Source organism: Spermophilus citellus (assembly GCF_964194105.1).
Source record: "Spermophilus citellus genome assembly, chromosome: 9".
NCBI lineage: Eukaryota > Metazoa > Chordata > Mammalia > Rodentia > Sciuridae > Spermophilus > Spermophilus citellus.
Genome location: NC_138191.1, coordinates 81,636,100 through 81,651,785, shown reverse-complemented (window position 1 = coordinate 81,651,785; position 15,686 = coordinate 81,636,100). Strand labels below are relative to the sequence as shown.

The 15,686-nt window shown below is 32.6% G+C and overlaps 1 protein-coding gene across 3 annotated transcripts in view; it reads left to right on the top strand.

Annotated features, from left to right (window-relative positions):
* Positions 1-15,686, top strand: part of LRRC7 (leucine rich repeat containing 7) — a gene marked incomplete at both ends in the record, with an annotated part of 429,491 nt that overhangs the window by 313,230 nt on the left and 100,575 nt on the right. For all 3 annotated transcript variants that reach the window (XM_081308133.1, XM_081308135.1, XM_081308134.1), the window contains 4 exons: positions 7,849-7,978; positions 8,987-9,102; positions 13,563-13,632; positions 15,558-15,657. In XM_081308133.1, coding sequence (XP_081164259.1) covers positions 7,849-7,978; positions 8,987-9,102; positions 13,563-13,632; positions 15,558-15,657 — 416 coding nt within the window. The remainder of the gene's footprint in view (positions 1-7,848; positions 7,979-8,986; positions 9,103-13,562; positions 13,633-15,557; positions 15,658-15,686) is intronic.

Here is a 15,686-nt window from a genome sequence, read left to right as displayed (position 1 = left end):
TTATGAGAAACATATATTAATGTTCCTACAGTTTGGGTTGATTAAGAAACTTTTTAATGTACTAACTTGAAACAAAGAATTTTTTTAAAAATCATCTAGCAATGAGTGAAGCTATTTTCTACTCATAGGTAAGGTTTTATCCACTAAAAATCTGTTTTAAATAGTATTCTGATTTCACTGACACTTTGCTCCTATAATCTAAAATAAACTTTTGCAAATTTTCTTTTCAGTCAATCCAGTTAACTTTCTAAAAAGTTCAAATGAAAGCAGAGTTTTCTAGTTGTTCAGGATGGATGAAGAAATTGGGTCTAATGAAAAGTATATTGTTTACATATACTTTTTTATGAGAGTAACTGCTCAAAATCAGCCAACATTTCAGAGGTTGAATGTCTACATTATTATATTTTTTACAGATTCTGATTTTATGGAATTCAACTTAGGCTGGGAGTTTGTACTAAAACTGAGTGAGTTTTGCTAAATGGACAGTATGGAAAAGAATTAGTCTGATTAAAATTCATTAATTTCCTCTCATTGTTTATAAGCAGCCCAAGCACCTCATCTAATGTTAATAAGAAAAATTAGATGGACTCTAGCTCTTAGTTCTGAGTCTAAACTAAATGAAATTGATTTATGACCCCTGAAAGTAAGAATAATGGCGAAAGTTAGCTAGCATTCACTCTGTGCTCATCCTAAGTGATTTACATATATTAATCCCTTCATATATTTTTAGGTCTTTTAACACAAAGTTAAGTGCTGTTTTCACTCTCTTTATCCAGTGATAAAACTGAAGTATAAAGTAATTAATTAACTTAACTAGAATCTTCCCAATAATACGTTTTAGAATCTAAACTCTTATCCTAGCCTCCAGTGTATGTGGTGCCTTTGTCAAAGATAGATGACTGTATCTACCTATCTTGATCTGTATCTCTCTTTGCCTTACTTTCTATTTCACTGTTCTGGTTGTCATTGTCTGTTTTTACACCAGTCCCATGATGTTTTTGTTACTCTATGATTTAAAATCAGGTATTGTGATGCCTCTAGAATTGCTCTGTTTGCTAAAATTGTTTTGGGTATTCTGGTTCCCTACGAATTTGGGGACTGTTTTTCTAGTTCAGGGACGAATGTCCTTGAAATCTTGATGGGGACTGCATTGAATCTGTAGAACACTGAAGAAGAAAACTGAAGATGATGCTAGAAGATTGGAAAGACCTCCCATGTTCCTGTAGGTAGAGGCAAAATATTAATCTTTCTTCAGTTTTCTATAATTTTCATTGTAAGAGGTCTTTCCTCTCCTTGGATAGATTTATTCATTGGTTTTTGTTGTTGTTATTGTTGAGGCTATTGTAAATGGAACTGTTTTCCTGATTTTCTTCTTTAGCAGATCAGTGCATAGAAAAGTTATTGATTTTTCTATGTTAACATTTGCTGAATTTACGTATTAGCCATAGAAAACTTCTGGGTGATTTTTTTGGATCTTCTAAGTATAGAATAATATCTACAAACAATGATAATTTGACTTCTTCCTTTATTATTTGTATCTGTTTTATTTCCTTTTCTCGTCTGATTTTTCTGGTTAAAATTTCAAGTATTATATTGAACCATAGTGATGAGAGTGGACATCCTTGTCTTGTTCCTAATTTTACAGGGGATGCTTCCAGTTTTTCCCCATTCACTATGGTGTTGGCTTTATATTTGTCAATATGTAGCCTTTATAATGTTGAGATAGTTTCCTTTTTTTCATTAATGGGTGCTGTATTTTTTAAAGTTTTTTTCTCTATGATAATATGATTTTTGTTTTTAATTCTAGTTATATGATGAATTACACTTGTTGATTTTCATATATTGAATCATTTCTAACCCTAAAACTAACTTTATTATGATGTATAATCTTATTAATGTGTTCTTGAATACAGTTTGTTAATATTTTTAAGGATTTTTGCATCTATGTTCATTGAGGATAATGGTCTGTTAGGAAACACCACTTTAAAGTGCTTTATACTTCCTTTGGACTTATTTTTACTTTCAATGTGTACTAGTCAAGATATAAAGCTTCTAAAATAATCTTTGGTTTCTTTTTTACTTCATTATTATAAATGACAGTATTAATCTGCATAAATGTGTTAGCTGTTTTCATACAAGATCCTGTATTAAAACACCTTTAATTATTTTAGGAAGATAGCTATCAATGAAGTCAGCTGAAATCATAGGTCATGGGTATGAATCTTTGGTATTTGAGAGATCATTGATAAATGTGTATTTTGCACATACTAGTTCTTCTTTGTAACCCAATGTTTTAGGCTCTAAAGCTCATTGTATGATAAATGTGTTGTCTTTTTAATACAGAAAGTCTTCTTTGTATACTAGTATGAAACTATGTTGGAATAAAAATTTTTTCCTACAGTACTGTCAACACACAACACAGAACACTTCTGGTCACTGAACTATATGGGGTTTTCCTTACATCAAGTAATTTCCCAATTTCCTGTGGACAACAACTGAATGTCTACAGTTTAACTCAATTCTATTCACATGTTTGAAGTTAGAATCAGAACCCACAGGGTAAAGTTTAGGTTCTTCAAGACTGCCTCCCACTTAGACATCAGTCACAAGTCCAGATCTGGGGGATTTCTGATTAATCATTATAAATTGGGGGTTCCTATGACTCCCTCTTCAGGTCCAATCTTTTAGGTTTAATGACTCACAGAAATCAGGGAAACAAGTTAACCAGTGTATGATAAAGGATAATGCAAAGAGTAGAGATAAGAAAACACATGCAAAGGTACATGGGAAAAGAACATGGAACTTCTGTGTGCTCTTTGAGAGCACCACCTTCCTGGAACCCCCTACCTCATGCAATCAGCAACTCACAAGTTCTCTGAACCTCCATCTTTTGGGGTCCTTATAGAAGCTTTATATATGAGTGTGGTGATTATACATCACTGACCTTTTGTGATCAGCTCAACCTCAGCCTCTCTCCTCTTCCCAGTTGTCAGGGTGTGGGACTGACACTTCAAACTTCTAATGACATGGTTGGTTTCCTTGGCAAGCAGCTCCCATCCTGAAGCTCTGTAAGAGCCCCTAATCTCAAGTCATCTCATTAGTATACAGAAAAGCACTTATTACTTTGAAGATTCCAAGGATTTTAAGAGGTCTGTACCAAGAACATATTGAATATCAAATACATATTCCTTATAAATAAATAAATCACAATAAATTGAGGTGATCATAAAAATTATTGTGTAATCTGTACAAAATGGTTTTAACCAATGTGAAAAATTATGATCATTTTCACAAAGAGTCTTTAAACCTTTTATCATACCCTTAAACGCTCATACTGTCCATTATAAATATAGGGGATTTGAAAAATAATAAAACTAATATTTGTTCAGTATACTATATTTTTAAATACTAGGAACACTGAGATGTAATATTTGTTTTGTTTTGTAAAACACCAAATTTAGCTTGAGCATCATCTGCCTTCTTTCCATAATATAAGTTATGATACAAGGTGAACATCAGTGGATTGTTATAGTCCTTTTCAAGTTTGGATAAGTTTTTTTGTTTGTTTGTTTGTTTGTTTTTGGTACTGGGGATTGAACCCAGGGACACTTAACTACTGAGCTATATTGTCAGCTTTTTTTTTTTTTTTGTATTTTATTTAGAGACATAGTCTCACTGAGTTGCTTAGGGCTTTGCTAAATTGCTGAGACTGGCTTTGAACTTATGATCCTCCTGCGTCAGTCCCTCGAGTCGCTGAGATTATAGGCCTCTGTCACCTCACCCGGCAGCTTCCAGATTTTTATGCTTTGTGCTTCCAGTGTTGTGAAATGTCTGTGAGAGTCCCTTCTGCATGATATGTACTGCTAGGTCACTTACTCTGAAACCTCTTCTTCTTACAACCACTTTCCTCACTCATGTGGGTAAGCGTGCCTTCACTAAGTTCCCCTGGCAGCTTATCTGGGATTCCCTAACAGGAGCAGTGTCAACAGCCCCACAGTCACCTGTGGCTTCTCTAACACCATTTATACTCTGTTGAAATCCTGCTAAGTTTATTTGCACAGTGTGCTGAAAATTTCTGCCATGCCACACACATATTACTTGCTGTTACTTCCTACCACGAGGCTCAAATATTTTCATTTTTATGTTTCATATCATATTTCATCCAGAACTCAGGCAATGAAACTGTATAATCGCCAGTTGTGGCATGAATAGCCTATACCAAAGTGTGTGTAAGATAATGGGCTTTAAAAGTTAAAATAACTGCATGGTCCATTGGCTGGATTAGTGAAGTTGTCCTTTGTGATAAGTAGAAAATTTTCATATTTTCACATAAATCTCCAAGAGAATTAGGGCAACCAAGAGCTGTATCCAACAGTAACAGTGTTTTAACAGTTAAATTATTTTGCCTATACTATCTGTCTACTGCTGGAAGACAGACAAAACATTTTGCTGTTGATATGTGAGCCTAATAACAGATACATGATTTGCTGTCTGTGAACATAGTAACAGATGTGCATGGCCCATCACAACTTTGAAGACAGTGATGTAACTGTTCATTGATCGTGATGTTCATCTATTATTCACATTTACATTGTGATTTGTGGACCGAAGAAAGCTTGATACTTTATAGAGTCACTACAGTTAAAATACCAAGTAACTGAAATTTAAACCATGTCATTGGGGAACAAGTGTTTTTTTAATGAACTATGATAACTGAAACTCCTGCATACTGTCACTGAGCAAAATTGAGGACTGCCTTACTGTGGCTTAAGACCAATTTCAAAATATGTTTGTATAAAAGAAAGAAAAAACAAGAATCCTCATTTTTTTATTTTTAAAATATCTTGTTTGAATTCACCCTTTGAATGTACAATTGAAATTTTTATTATAAAAATGCCCCGTCACTTTCATCACCACTTGCTGAATACAGGAGTCCAAGCTATTCATAGAAACCCCTTCTATGCAATTTTACAAAAATTATTAAGTGCATTAGATGTATAAGACATGATGTTAGGGTTTTTAATAAATAGATATTCTCTTACTGAGTTTTCCACATATGTTGATTCCTGCCCCCACAAATACACATACACACAGAGTCAAACAGCATGCCCACCTGGCACCTCAGGAACATGACCACCCCTTATGGGGTGGGGTGTCTCAGTGGATTTAAAAACAAGTTTGATTGGGTTCATTAATAATAAAAGAAAAAAATTACTTTGTTTTTTTTTACTAATACTATGCTATGCACTTTATTGATAATATTTCATGAACTATTCAAAGCAACTACATGAGGCAGGAATTATTAGTATCCACATTGCAAATATGAAGAGAAATTGAGACTTAAAAGTTATATGACTTATCTATGTATAAGGAAAAAATTTCACTTGAGCTATTAGTCAAAGTTGAATGCCACCTTTTGCCATAGCTGGTTCTAACCAGTTGAATTTCAAATGATCATGAACTTTGAGTGACCCTGGACAGAGTCAGACTGAACCTAAATGTACTGGATGTTTTCTTGACCCACAGACAGTAGGTCTCTATTTGCCTAACATACACAGTCCTGTGAGTCCATTTCATACTTTTCATAATGCAAGTTTTCCATCCTTGCTGAACATAATCATCATGTCACCCAGTCAGACTCTTACAAACCCCTACTTTTTTACTGACTTTCCTCCTCAGAGTACCACTTACTGGATTTTCTTCCCTATGTGTACCTTTACCTGGCAGGTAAATAAAAGCAGCTTTGTTTTCTGAGCTATAGTGGTCTTTCTTTTACTTGTTGACACCCAATATCATACATCCAGTAATTGACAGGGCTAGGGCCTAAATCCACCGGACTGACTTCAGCTCCTATGCTTGATTTTCATGTTCATTTCTTAAATAAATGATGAGAGCAAACTGTATTCAAGTTAGCTATTTCCAATATGTAAAAAAGAAAGCTGATTCTATAACCTTACTCAAACTGACTTCATTTTTCCCTTTACGATGGCAGGTTCCTCCCCCTGGGAATTCCTCCCTGCTACAATAATGGCAAAAGTATGAATGCTAATACCAATGTAATAATATTAACAACACCAATGGCAATTTAAATATAGCTAGTGATTTTTCTCTTCCAAGATCTCTGTTTCCCACATGTTGCTAAAATACAGTGAAGTTTTTTTTTTGTTTCCTTGTAATAACATCACTCCTATGATTCCATTTATTTATTTATTTATTTGTTTGTTCTAATCAGTTATTCATGACAGCAGAATGCTCTTTGATTCATTGTACACAAACAGAGCACAATTTTTCACTTCTCTGGTTGTACACAAAGTAGGGTCACATCATTCATGCAATCATATATGTACCTAGGGTAATGATGTCCATCTCATCTTTCCTATTCTCATGCCCCCTCTCCTCCTCTCCCTTCCCTTTGACCAATCAAAAGTTTCTCCACTCATCCCATGCCCCCCACCCCAGTATGGATTAGCATCCACTTATCAGAGAGAACATTCGGCCTTTAGTTTTTTGGGATTGACTTACTTTGCTTAGCATGATATTCTCTAATTCCATCCATTATCAGCAAATACCATAATTTTATTCTCTTTTATTGCTGAGTAATATTCCATTGTGTATATATATGCCACAGTTTCTTTCTTTGCCTAACATACACAGTCTTGTGAATCCATTCATCTATTGAAAGGCGTCTAGGTTGCTTCCACAGTTTGGCTACTGTGAATTGTGCTGCTGTAAACATTGTTGTGGCTGCATCACTGTAGTATGCTACTTATAAGTCCTTTGGGTTATAGACCAAGGAGTTGGATAGCTGGGTCAGATGGTGGTTTTGTTCCAAATTTTCCAAGGAATCTCCACATTGCTTTCCAGATTGGTTACACCAGTTTGCAGTCCCACCAGCAATGTATGAGTGTGCCTTTTCCCCCATATCCTAATCAAAACTATTCTAAGATTTTATTTCACTCCTATGATTCCTTTCTGTGGCTCTAGAATACAGCATTTAAGTATAGAGTGGTAGGGATTGTGACAAACAGGAGACCCACCAAAGGACTGTGCCCATTTGAAGACAGTAGTTATAACTCTATATCCATTGCTTCTCAGGGAAGAATATAGGCCCAGTATTACCAAATTTGCAAGGAGCACCAAAAATCTGGATCAATAGTGTATATTTACTACTTTTTAATAATTCTAGGTAAAGCAAACAAAGCATGTCTACAGGCAGGGTAATGTAGCAGAGCCATGTTATCTGATTTCAGTCCCGGATTTGCCAATTTGTATGGCTTTTAGAAAATTTCTTAGCCTATTTAAGCCTCAATTTTCTTATTTATAAAATGAGCTTTAAAATAGAGGGATTTTAGCCCCCCCCCAAAAAAAAAGAGAGAGAGAGAGATTATTAGGTCTTTCTATCTCTAAAATGCTTGATAAAATACAATCATATTAGTGTTTTTGTTTTTACTGCTTTTCCCAATTCATCCTCTCTTCATTGGACCTCCCACCACACCCTTCTACCTACTCAGTGCTGTTTCAGGGACTCATTCCAAGATACACATTCTGAACTTCTGGCTAAAAATGACACCTAAGTTATGAACAAACACAAAAATAAAAATTCTTCCATAATTTCCAATGGCTCAGCTGAATGACAAATTCAGAAATGGAAAAAATTAACCTTATTTATTTTACCAAATCAAAACACTCATTTAATGATATAGAACCATTCAACTGAACTGATTAAAATTAATGAATTGATGTAATATTTTGTAATCCTTGATGAACTACTTTTGTTTGGTGATTGGATATGTGGTTTTGCAAAAAAAAATTTGCTGGAATGACTAACTACTGTGTTCAACTTTTCAGTTTATCTTTACTAGAAGAATTCGACTGTAGCTGTAATGAACTGGAGTCTCTACCATCTACTATTGGCTACCTTCACAGTCTCCGAACATTAGCAGTTGATGAAAATTTCCTTCCAGAATTACCCAGAGAAGTGGGTTTTCCATCAATTAATTTTTAATGAATATGTTTTTAAATGAAATATTTACAGATGAAATAGCAGAGTAGGTTCATGAGTTGAGCAAATGTGTATAGGAATTATCTATATAATCATTCTGTTTTAAATGACAAATATTCTTACATTTAAACCAGAAAAATGCATTTGACTTAAATATCGCTTACAAAGAATAAAATAATTATAATAAACATTATATGATAATTATAATAAATATTAAAATAAGTATAATAAAATATAAGTTAGTGCAAGGAATACAATTTTAAACAATTTATGTATTTTGCTTTTAAGAACAATAGAAGTAACATTTTTGGATAATGACATTTCCATTTCTAAAGTAAAAGGGTTTTCATTGCTATAAATATTTGTAAGGTTTCCAATTACATACTAATATCATGTTAACTTCCAGATTTACAAAGAGATTCTGTTAATTATTAACCTCTAAACAGACTTTCATTTACTAATGTCAAAAAATAATGTGAAGCATATTTTCAATTTAACATTTTATACTAAATAGTTCCATATGATGGAAAATAATCACTATATCATTATTTTAAATCCAAAAGTTATGAATAAAAGTGATAAATATCATTGTAATGTGAAATAAAATTAACTTTGCCAAAGAACTGTCAATAATATTTCATTTTTTGAATATGTATGCTCTGCTATTAAAAACATAGAGATTATTACTTACTTAGAAAAAACAATCTGATTCATAAAAACAATAGTGTTGACAGATATTTTAATAGTAAGATTTTAAATAAAATGCTTCCTTGTTAATATTTAAAATAATGAGGTATATATTGCCTTAATATCTAAATATGTATATAAATATTTTTAAAAGATTATAAAAAGGATAGTACACATATTAAGAGAAAGTTTAAGTGAGAGAAATCAATGAGTTAATTGGTTTAGTAAATTAGAAAAATTAATATAACAACAGCTCTACATTGTTACTCTTCACCTATTTTCTTTTGTAACCAATAGATTGGAAGCTGTAAGAATGTCACAGTTATGTCTCTACGCTCCAATAAGCTGGAATTTCTTCCTGAAGAAATTGGACAGATGCAGAAACTGAGAGTTTTAAATTTGAGTGATAACAGGTATTTCACCATCACATACTAGTTATTTACTAAAAGCAAATTATAGGTTTTTTGTCTATAATTTGGAAAGCATTTTCTGTATCTTGTGAGGTATATTGAATGCAAATATGTGTGCTTTGTGTAGACAATAGCAGGACTAAATTATTTTTTTAAGAGAGAGTGAGAGAGGAGAGAGAGAGAGAGAGAGAATTTTTAATATTTATTTTTAGTTCTCGGCGGACACAACATCTTTGTTGGTATGTGGTGCTGAGGATCGAACCCGGGCCGCACGCATGCCAGGCGAGCGCGCTACCGCTTGAGCCACATCCCCAGCCCAGGACTAAATTATTTTTAAAACAACTATTTCTAAGTTTTGTTATATGATTATATCAGAATCACATATTATATGTTAAAATTACATAAAACCTATACACCAAATGTAACCAAAAGCAGAAAGCATAGTAATACAAAAAACATGAAAAAATAATTGTAATAAATAACTGCAAATCCATTTTTTAAATATATGCATATAGCTGGCTGCAGTAGTGCAGGCCTGTAATCCCAGCAGCTTGAGAGAGTGAGGCAGGAGGATCATGAGTTCAAAGCCAGACTCAGCAAAAGCCAGAGGTTAAGCAACACAGTGAGACTCTGTCTCTAAATAAAATACAAAATAGGGCTGGGGATATTGCTCAGTGTACAAGTGCCCCTGAGTTCCATCATCCCTGGTTCCAAAAAATAAAAATAAAATACATGCATATATTTGTTTTCATGCATATATATATATATGCCGCATATATATATATATATATATATATATATATATATATATATATACCGCAGCCCAGCTGGCTGGGCAAAATAACAACTTGTGTAGATTGATACAGCAGGAGTGGGAGCCATTTATTGTAGGACAGGAGGGGTATATATACATTCCACACAGCTTATCTTAATTAACATAAACTAGATACAGCAGTCAACCAATGAGGAATCTCCACACTTAATGGCTCGCTGGCATTACTTCACAAACCACTCCCGCTGCAAAATGCCAGGCGCCATCTTGACTTGTTTACAGACTCTAACATATATATATATCCAATACATTGGGCAATGTGTATATTTCACCTCCACCAAAGTGCTGGTAAAAACATTGCTTGTAAACTCATACTCCAAAGGCATAAGGTTTGTACATTATAGTTAGGAAATCCAAATGACTACTCAGTCAAGTTCAAAACAGAATGAACAACAACAACAAAAAAAGAATAAGCCTCTTCTTGTGACAAAAATATTATGTTGATGGATGGGTAAAAAGAAAAACTGAAGCTACAGTTCCTCTTTGTTCCCACCTTCTCTGTGAAAACAATTACATTCCAATAGGAAAGGATAAAGGTAGATATTAACCAGAAATAACTATTAAATTGATAAAGTGATTAGGAATAGGATAAATACTCTATATTCTCAGTAAATTCAATCAGACAATGATGGTACAAGGAACTAAGAGAGTGAAACAGTCCAAGGTGAGCCTTTGTGAAATCATGAGGAAAATTTATGAAAGTTTCAGGATAAGCATTAAAGTTATTTTTTTTTCTTTTTACTTTGCTTAAGAAAAAAGTAATGTGAATTTTCAAAATTTATTCTCTTAATAACTAAATAATATTCCCAACTAAGAGAATAAAACATTTTACTTTAAAAGGTTTGGAATTTTATTTATAAATCAAGGTAAGAAGAGGCACCAAAGCTTTGTGCATCAAAAGGAAGTAATGTCCTTACAATGCTATTTCCTCTCTGAGTTACCAGACTGGAAATGAAGAGAATGCCTTAGATGTTGTGTCTGAATTTCTGCAAGACACTTATTGAAACCTCTAATTGCATTCTAATGAATTAGATTAGGAAATACGGTCATGAAAATATCATAGGAAGGTAGATTCCTATTAGATTCAATTATAGTCCAGACCAGAAGCATTATTGTCAATCGGGAGAGAGGGTTATTGTGCTGAGTTTTAGTAGTCTCTCCTAAATTTTTGCTCTGCTCAATTTTTTTCATTAATAGTCTGTATGATTATATAACAAATCTGCTTACCAAATATCACAAATGCCCCACAACCAGAAGGATTATTAATGGATATAGCAGACTCAAGTGCCTAGTATGAACCAGACATACTGCTAGTTACTAGGGCAAAACAGGAATAGACTGAGGAGCTTACAACATCAGGAATTAAAATACTTCATCAAGCCAAAAATAGTTGATTAATGTATCCCCTAGTACAAAAACTGGAACATAAAATGGAGCCAAATTAATACTTTCAATTAATGAGTCAATTAATGAATCAGAGGAAAAATCAATATTCAGTCAAAGCTGAGGCTAAAGTTCAACATCACCACCAGAGAATGAACTGCTTGGAGAGAAGCTTAAGTAAGAAATGTTATCCAAAAGTAATGATGACTGCAGTTCTGTATTTACAATATAACAGATTTTTTAAAGTTTGACATTTTAATTAGGAACAATGATTCTTCCACCCTGTCAACTACAAACTTGCTCCCTGGTCAAAGTACTGCATATTTATTATACAAAATTAGAGGCTCACCTTCTACAGAAGCCTCTGAAATAGCAAGGAAAAATGAGGTTCCCTTGTTCATCTCTAACAGTTTTTTTTTCATATTCTACATTTATCACTGGATTCAGGATGATTTATCATGTATATTGTTGTACAGGATGTACGTATTGGACATGTTTTCCCCTCATGTAATTTGGATGCAGGAGAATTGACATCCACTTTAAATTTATCCTCATATTATGTGAAAAAACATTCTCTATAAGAGTTACTTCACAATTTCTGCTGTGAGTGAACTTAAATAACTACAAATTAGAAACAGCTTTCATGGGTAATTTGGTTGAAAGTTAAAGTTGTAATTCTATGAGAAAAAAATGTGATACAATTTAATATCTACTATCTCTTCAAATTTATTAAATTATTTGAAAGTACTTAATTGCTTTTGCAATACAATTAACTCTTTAATTACTGTAAATTTTCCTCTTCCCTTATTGAAATACGTTTATCAATTTGTTGATAGAATTTCAATATTAAAGACTTAAGGAAATTTTCTTTCCAAGTTAAGCATTTTCTAACATGTTCCTCTATGGTCCAAAGTGATAACGCAGTAAATCTCATTGTCATACTACTTAGTACCACTCACTTTGCTGACTAGCAATGACAGTAACCCTTGTAATCACATTGTGTTGACCATGTACATGCACAATTTCAAGGATTTAAGGTAGTATATTGAAGTAGGCATTTAGCCTTCCAAAGGCTGAAGCCAAAGTTAAATATGTAGCATTGACTGAATATCAAAGCTGAAGCCGAACTTCACACAAAGTTAAATATATAATTTTGATTTAATATCAAGGCTGAGGCCAAACTTTATGAGTCTCAAAAAATGTGATTTTTTAAAGATCCCTTCTTTGTTTTTATGAGTGCATTATACTTATAGACAATATTGGGGTTCATTTTGACATAATCATATAAGCATGGAATATAATTTGCTCCACTTCAGATTCCTTTTTTGAATATCTTCTATACAATACACCAGGAGTAGAAGAACAAAAGGACACATTCCCTGGAGGTCAGCATAACTTTGGGAGCTGTAAACTTATTTAGTAGTAAGACGGACAGGTCCCCTGGCCCTCACAGAATCTATGGTTTTGTGGGGAAAACCGTAAACAATAAATAAATAATTACAAAAATCAAATTTAATTAAATACTTCAGTGTGTTCTATGAAGGAAAATGCCTAGTTCTGGGAAACTGGATTAAGAAAAGTAGTTTAAATGAAGAGTCAAGGAAAAAACTCTTTGAAAAAATGACATTTAAACTGAGAACTAGAAGACTTGTGGGATTTAATCACATGAAGTATGGTAGAATTGTATGGTAGATGAAGAATTGGTCAAATCTTATTTTTCTTTTTGGTTGAACCTTATAATAGGCTGATAGAGGGCCAGTGTGCTGATGGAACTATCAGGAAATGAGCAGCTGGAACAACGGCTGGAGGGATGATGGATCCCAGATTAAGTCTGACAGTGCATGGCAACAATTTTTTTATTTTATCTTGATACAATGGGAAGCTTTTGCAGGGTTAAAAATACATTCACTTTTAGAGGATTATTGAGACTGCTCAGTGGAATGGTGAAAGGATTGAAGGAAAAAATGGAATCAACCACATTATAATATTTTATTTATTTATTTGTTCATTCTTTTTAGACATACATGTCAGCAGAGTGTGTTTTGACAGTGGAGTGTATTACACATACATGGAGTATAACTTATTCTAACTAGGATCCCATTCCTGTGTTTGAACATGATATGGAGTTACACATAGGAAAACGATGTCTAATTCATTCTACTGTCACAATATAGTATGTGAAAAAATTCTTCTTAGATATGACTCATCCATCTTCACCTATGCTATTAGAATTTTCTTATTTTTACAGATTGAAGAATTTACCATTCTCATTTACCAAACTTAAAGAGCTTGCAGCTTTGTGGCTTTCTGACAATCAGGTAAAAACTTTTATTACCTGATTTATTTTATTTGTGAACATGAATTACAATTGAAACTTTGAATTACTCTTTCCCACTGATATCTTTGACAGTTAATACAAAATAAAGATTCTTTATCCCCTGAAAAGATTTTTCTAAAGGTAGCAGTACAAACATTGCCATAGACAAAATAGTACTATACTACCATCTCTATGTTTTAAATACTTATGTTTAATATCTACTTCATTGTCAGAGATCTGAACATAAAAAGATCATTTTTATAGCTTCTTAACTCCTGGTGGTACACATATGTCCTTAGAGAATGTGTTTTAATTATATCTCTGAGCATAAAGAATAAGAAACCATTACCACAATCCCCACAAGAGGGATTTCTTATCCTCTATGTTCCCTTTTCTTCGTATGCTTTTAATTATAATCAATTTAATTTTAAAACTTTATTCAAGAAACTTTCTAGTATCTTTCAGCAACTATTGTCAGTATTTTCTGTGAAAATGTTTTATTATTAATTTTTATGTTAATTAAAATAGATTATAATTGAATCAGTAATTTAGTATTATGAATAATTTTATTAATTGGAAAATGCCAAGAAACAATTGGAGACAACTGATTTGCCAACTAAATTAAAAAAAAAAAAAAAGAAATAATATTGACATAGTTTATCCCTCTTTTTCTTTGTGTTTCTACAATTTTGAAACAGTCATGCCCAAATACAAATGATTAAATGAAAGCAAGCCATCTTGTATTTAATTTATCATTTTTTTTCCTGAGCATAAAAGAATATCTACTGACAAATGGATTGTTCATAATCCTAGCTATTACATGAAAAATTAAAAATATCTTCTACAAAATGTAAAATGTAAATGTAAGAATAATGTTTGCATTTCTACAGTCACTACAGCACTTGTTTTCATCGATTGAGTAAAAAATTAGATTGTCTTTCAAATTCAGGTCTTATCAATAAACTATAGATTTTTTTACATCGTCAATATAACATAAATAAATCCTCTCTGGAGTCAATATGAACTATGCTAATGAAACAGTCTATTTTGCAGTCTCATATTGCAAATAAACATCACTTAATATCATGATTTATTATTGTTGTGCGAGAAGGAACAAAACAGTGACTGCATCATTTAACTTTTATTTTGAACACTGATTTAATGTATTACCGACTGTTTCATGAGAAAAGCTGGTATATCAGATCCCCTTTATGCTTCACTCCTATTAATAATTATCACAGGATAAGCAGATTTTCAATATATTAATAATATGAACATTTTCAATATATTTCTGATACATAATATGTGAGATCTGAAAGCCATTCATAAACAGTTATTTTTAAAATAAAATTAATGATAGAAAACAAACTGTGACCATAAATATAACTTGATACATCAGACACATGTATAGTTGCTTATTTATGTGTGGACCTTTTCTTTTGGGTTGCAAAAGTATTTCTTAATGCTTAATAAATGAATGTTTATGTTTTAATCTAACTAAATGCATAGATGATCTTGCATAGGATGAACTTTATAGCAAATTCCATTTCTTTCCAGGGCAACTGTCTATGAAAATGAATAGGCATGTAGGACTACACTAAAAACTTACTAAAGTTGAAACAGTTTAACACATTTTGGTCTCATCAGCATTAAAACTGACATTTCTTAGCTGAATAGGTTTTGGTAAGTTTTATAAAAATGTATACTAATGAAGAAGAAAACTTCATTACAAAAATGTTAGAATTTGAAAATATTTCTCAGCAATAGTCTTATTTATGGTGTACTTTATTTCCATTTTTCACTCACTTTTCTTTCAATTTTCATTCATCTTAGTGAGGCCAGACTATTGACCATTATCTTATGTAAAATAAATATTATTCAGATTTTCAACGTTTTTCATCTAATTTATGTGTTTTCTGCTTCCAGTCCAAAGCTCTTATCCCTTTACAAACGGAAGCCCATCCAGAAACAAAGCAAAGAGTATTGACTAACTATATGTTTCCCCAGCAACCTCGTGGTGATGAAGGTAAAAATTGTCCATAGAAATGTGTTCTG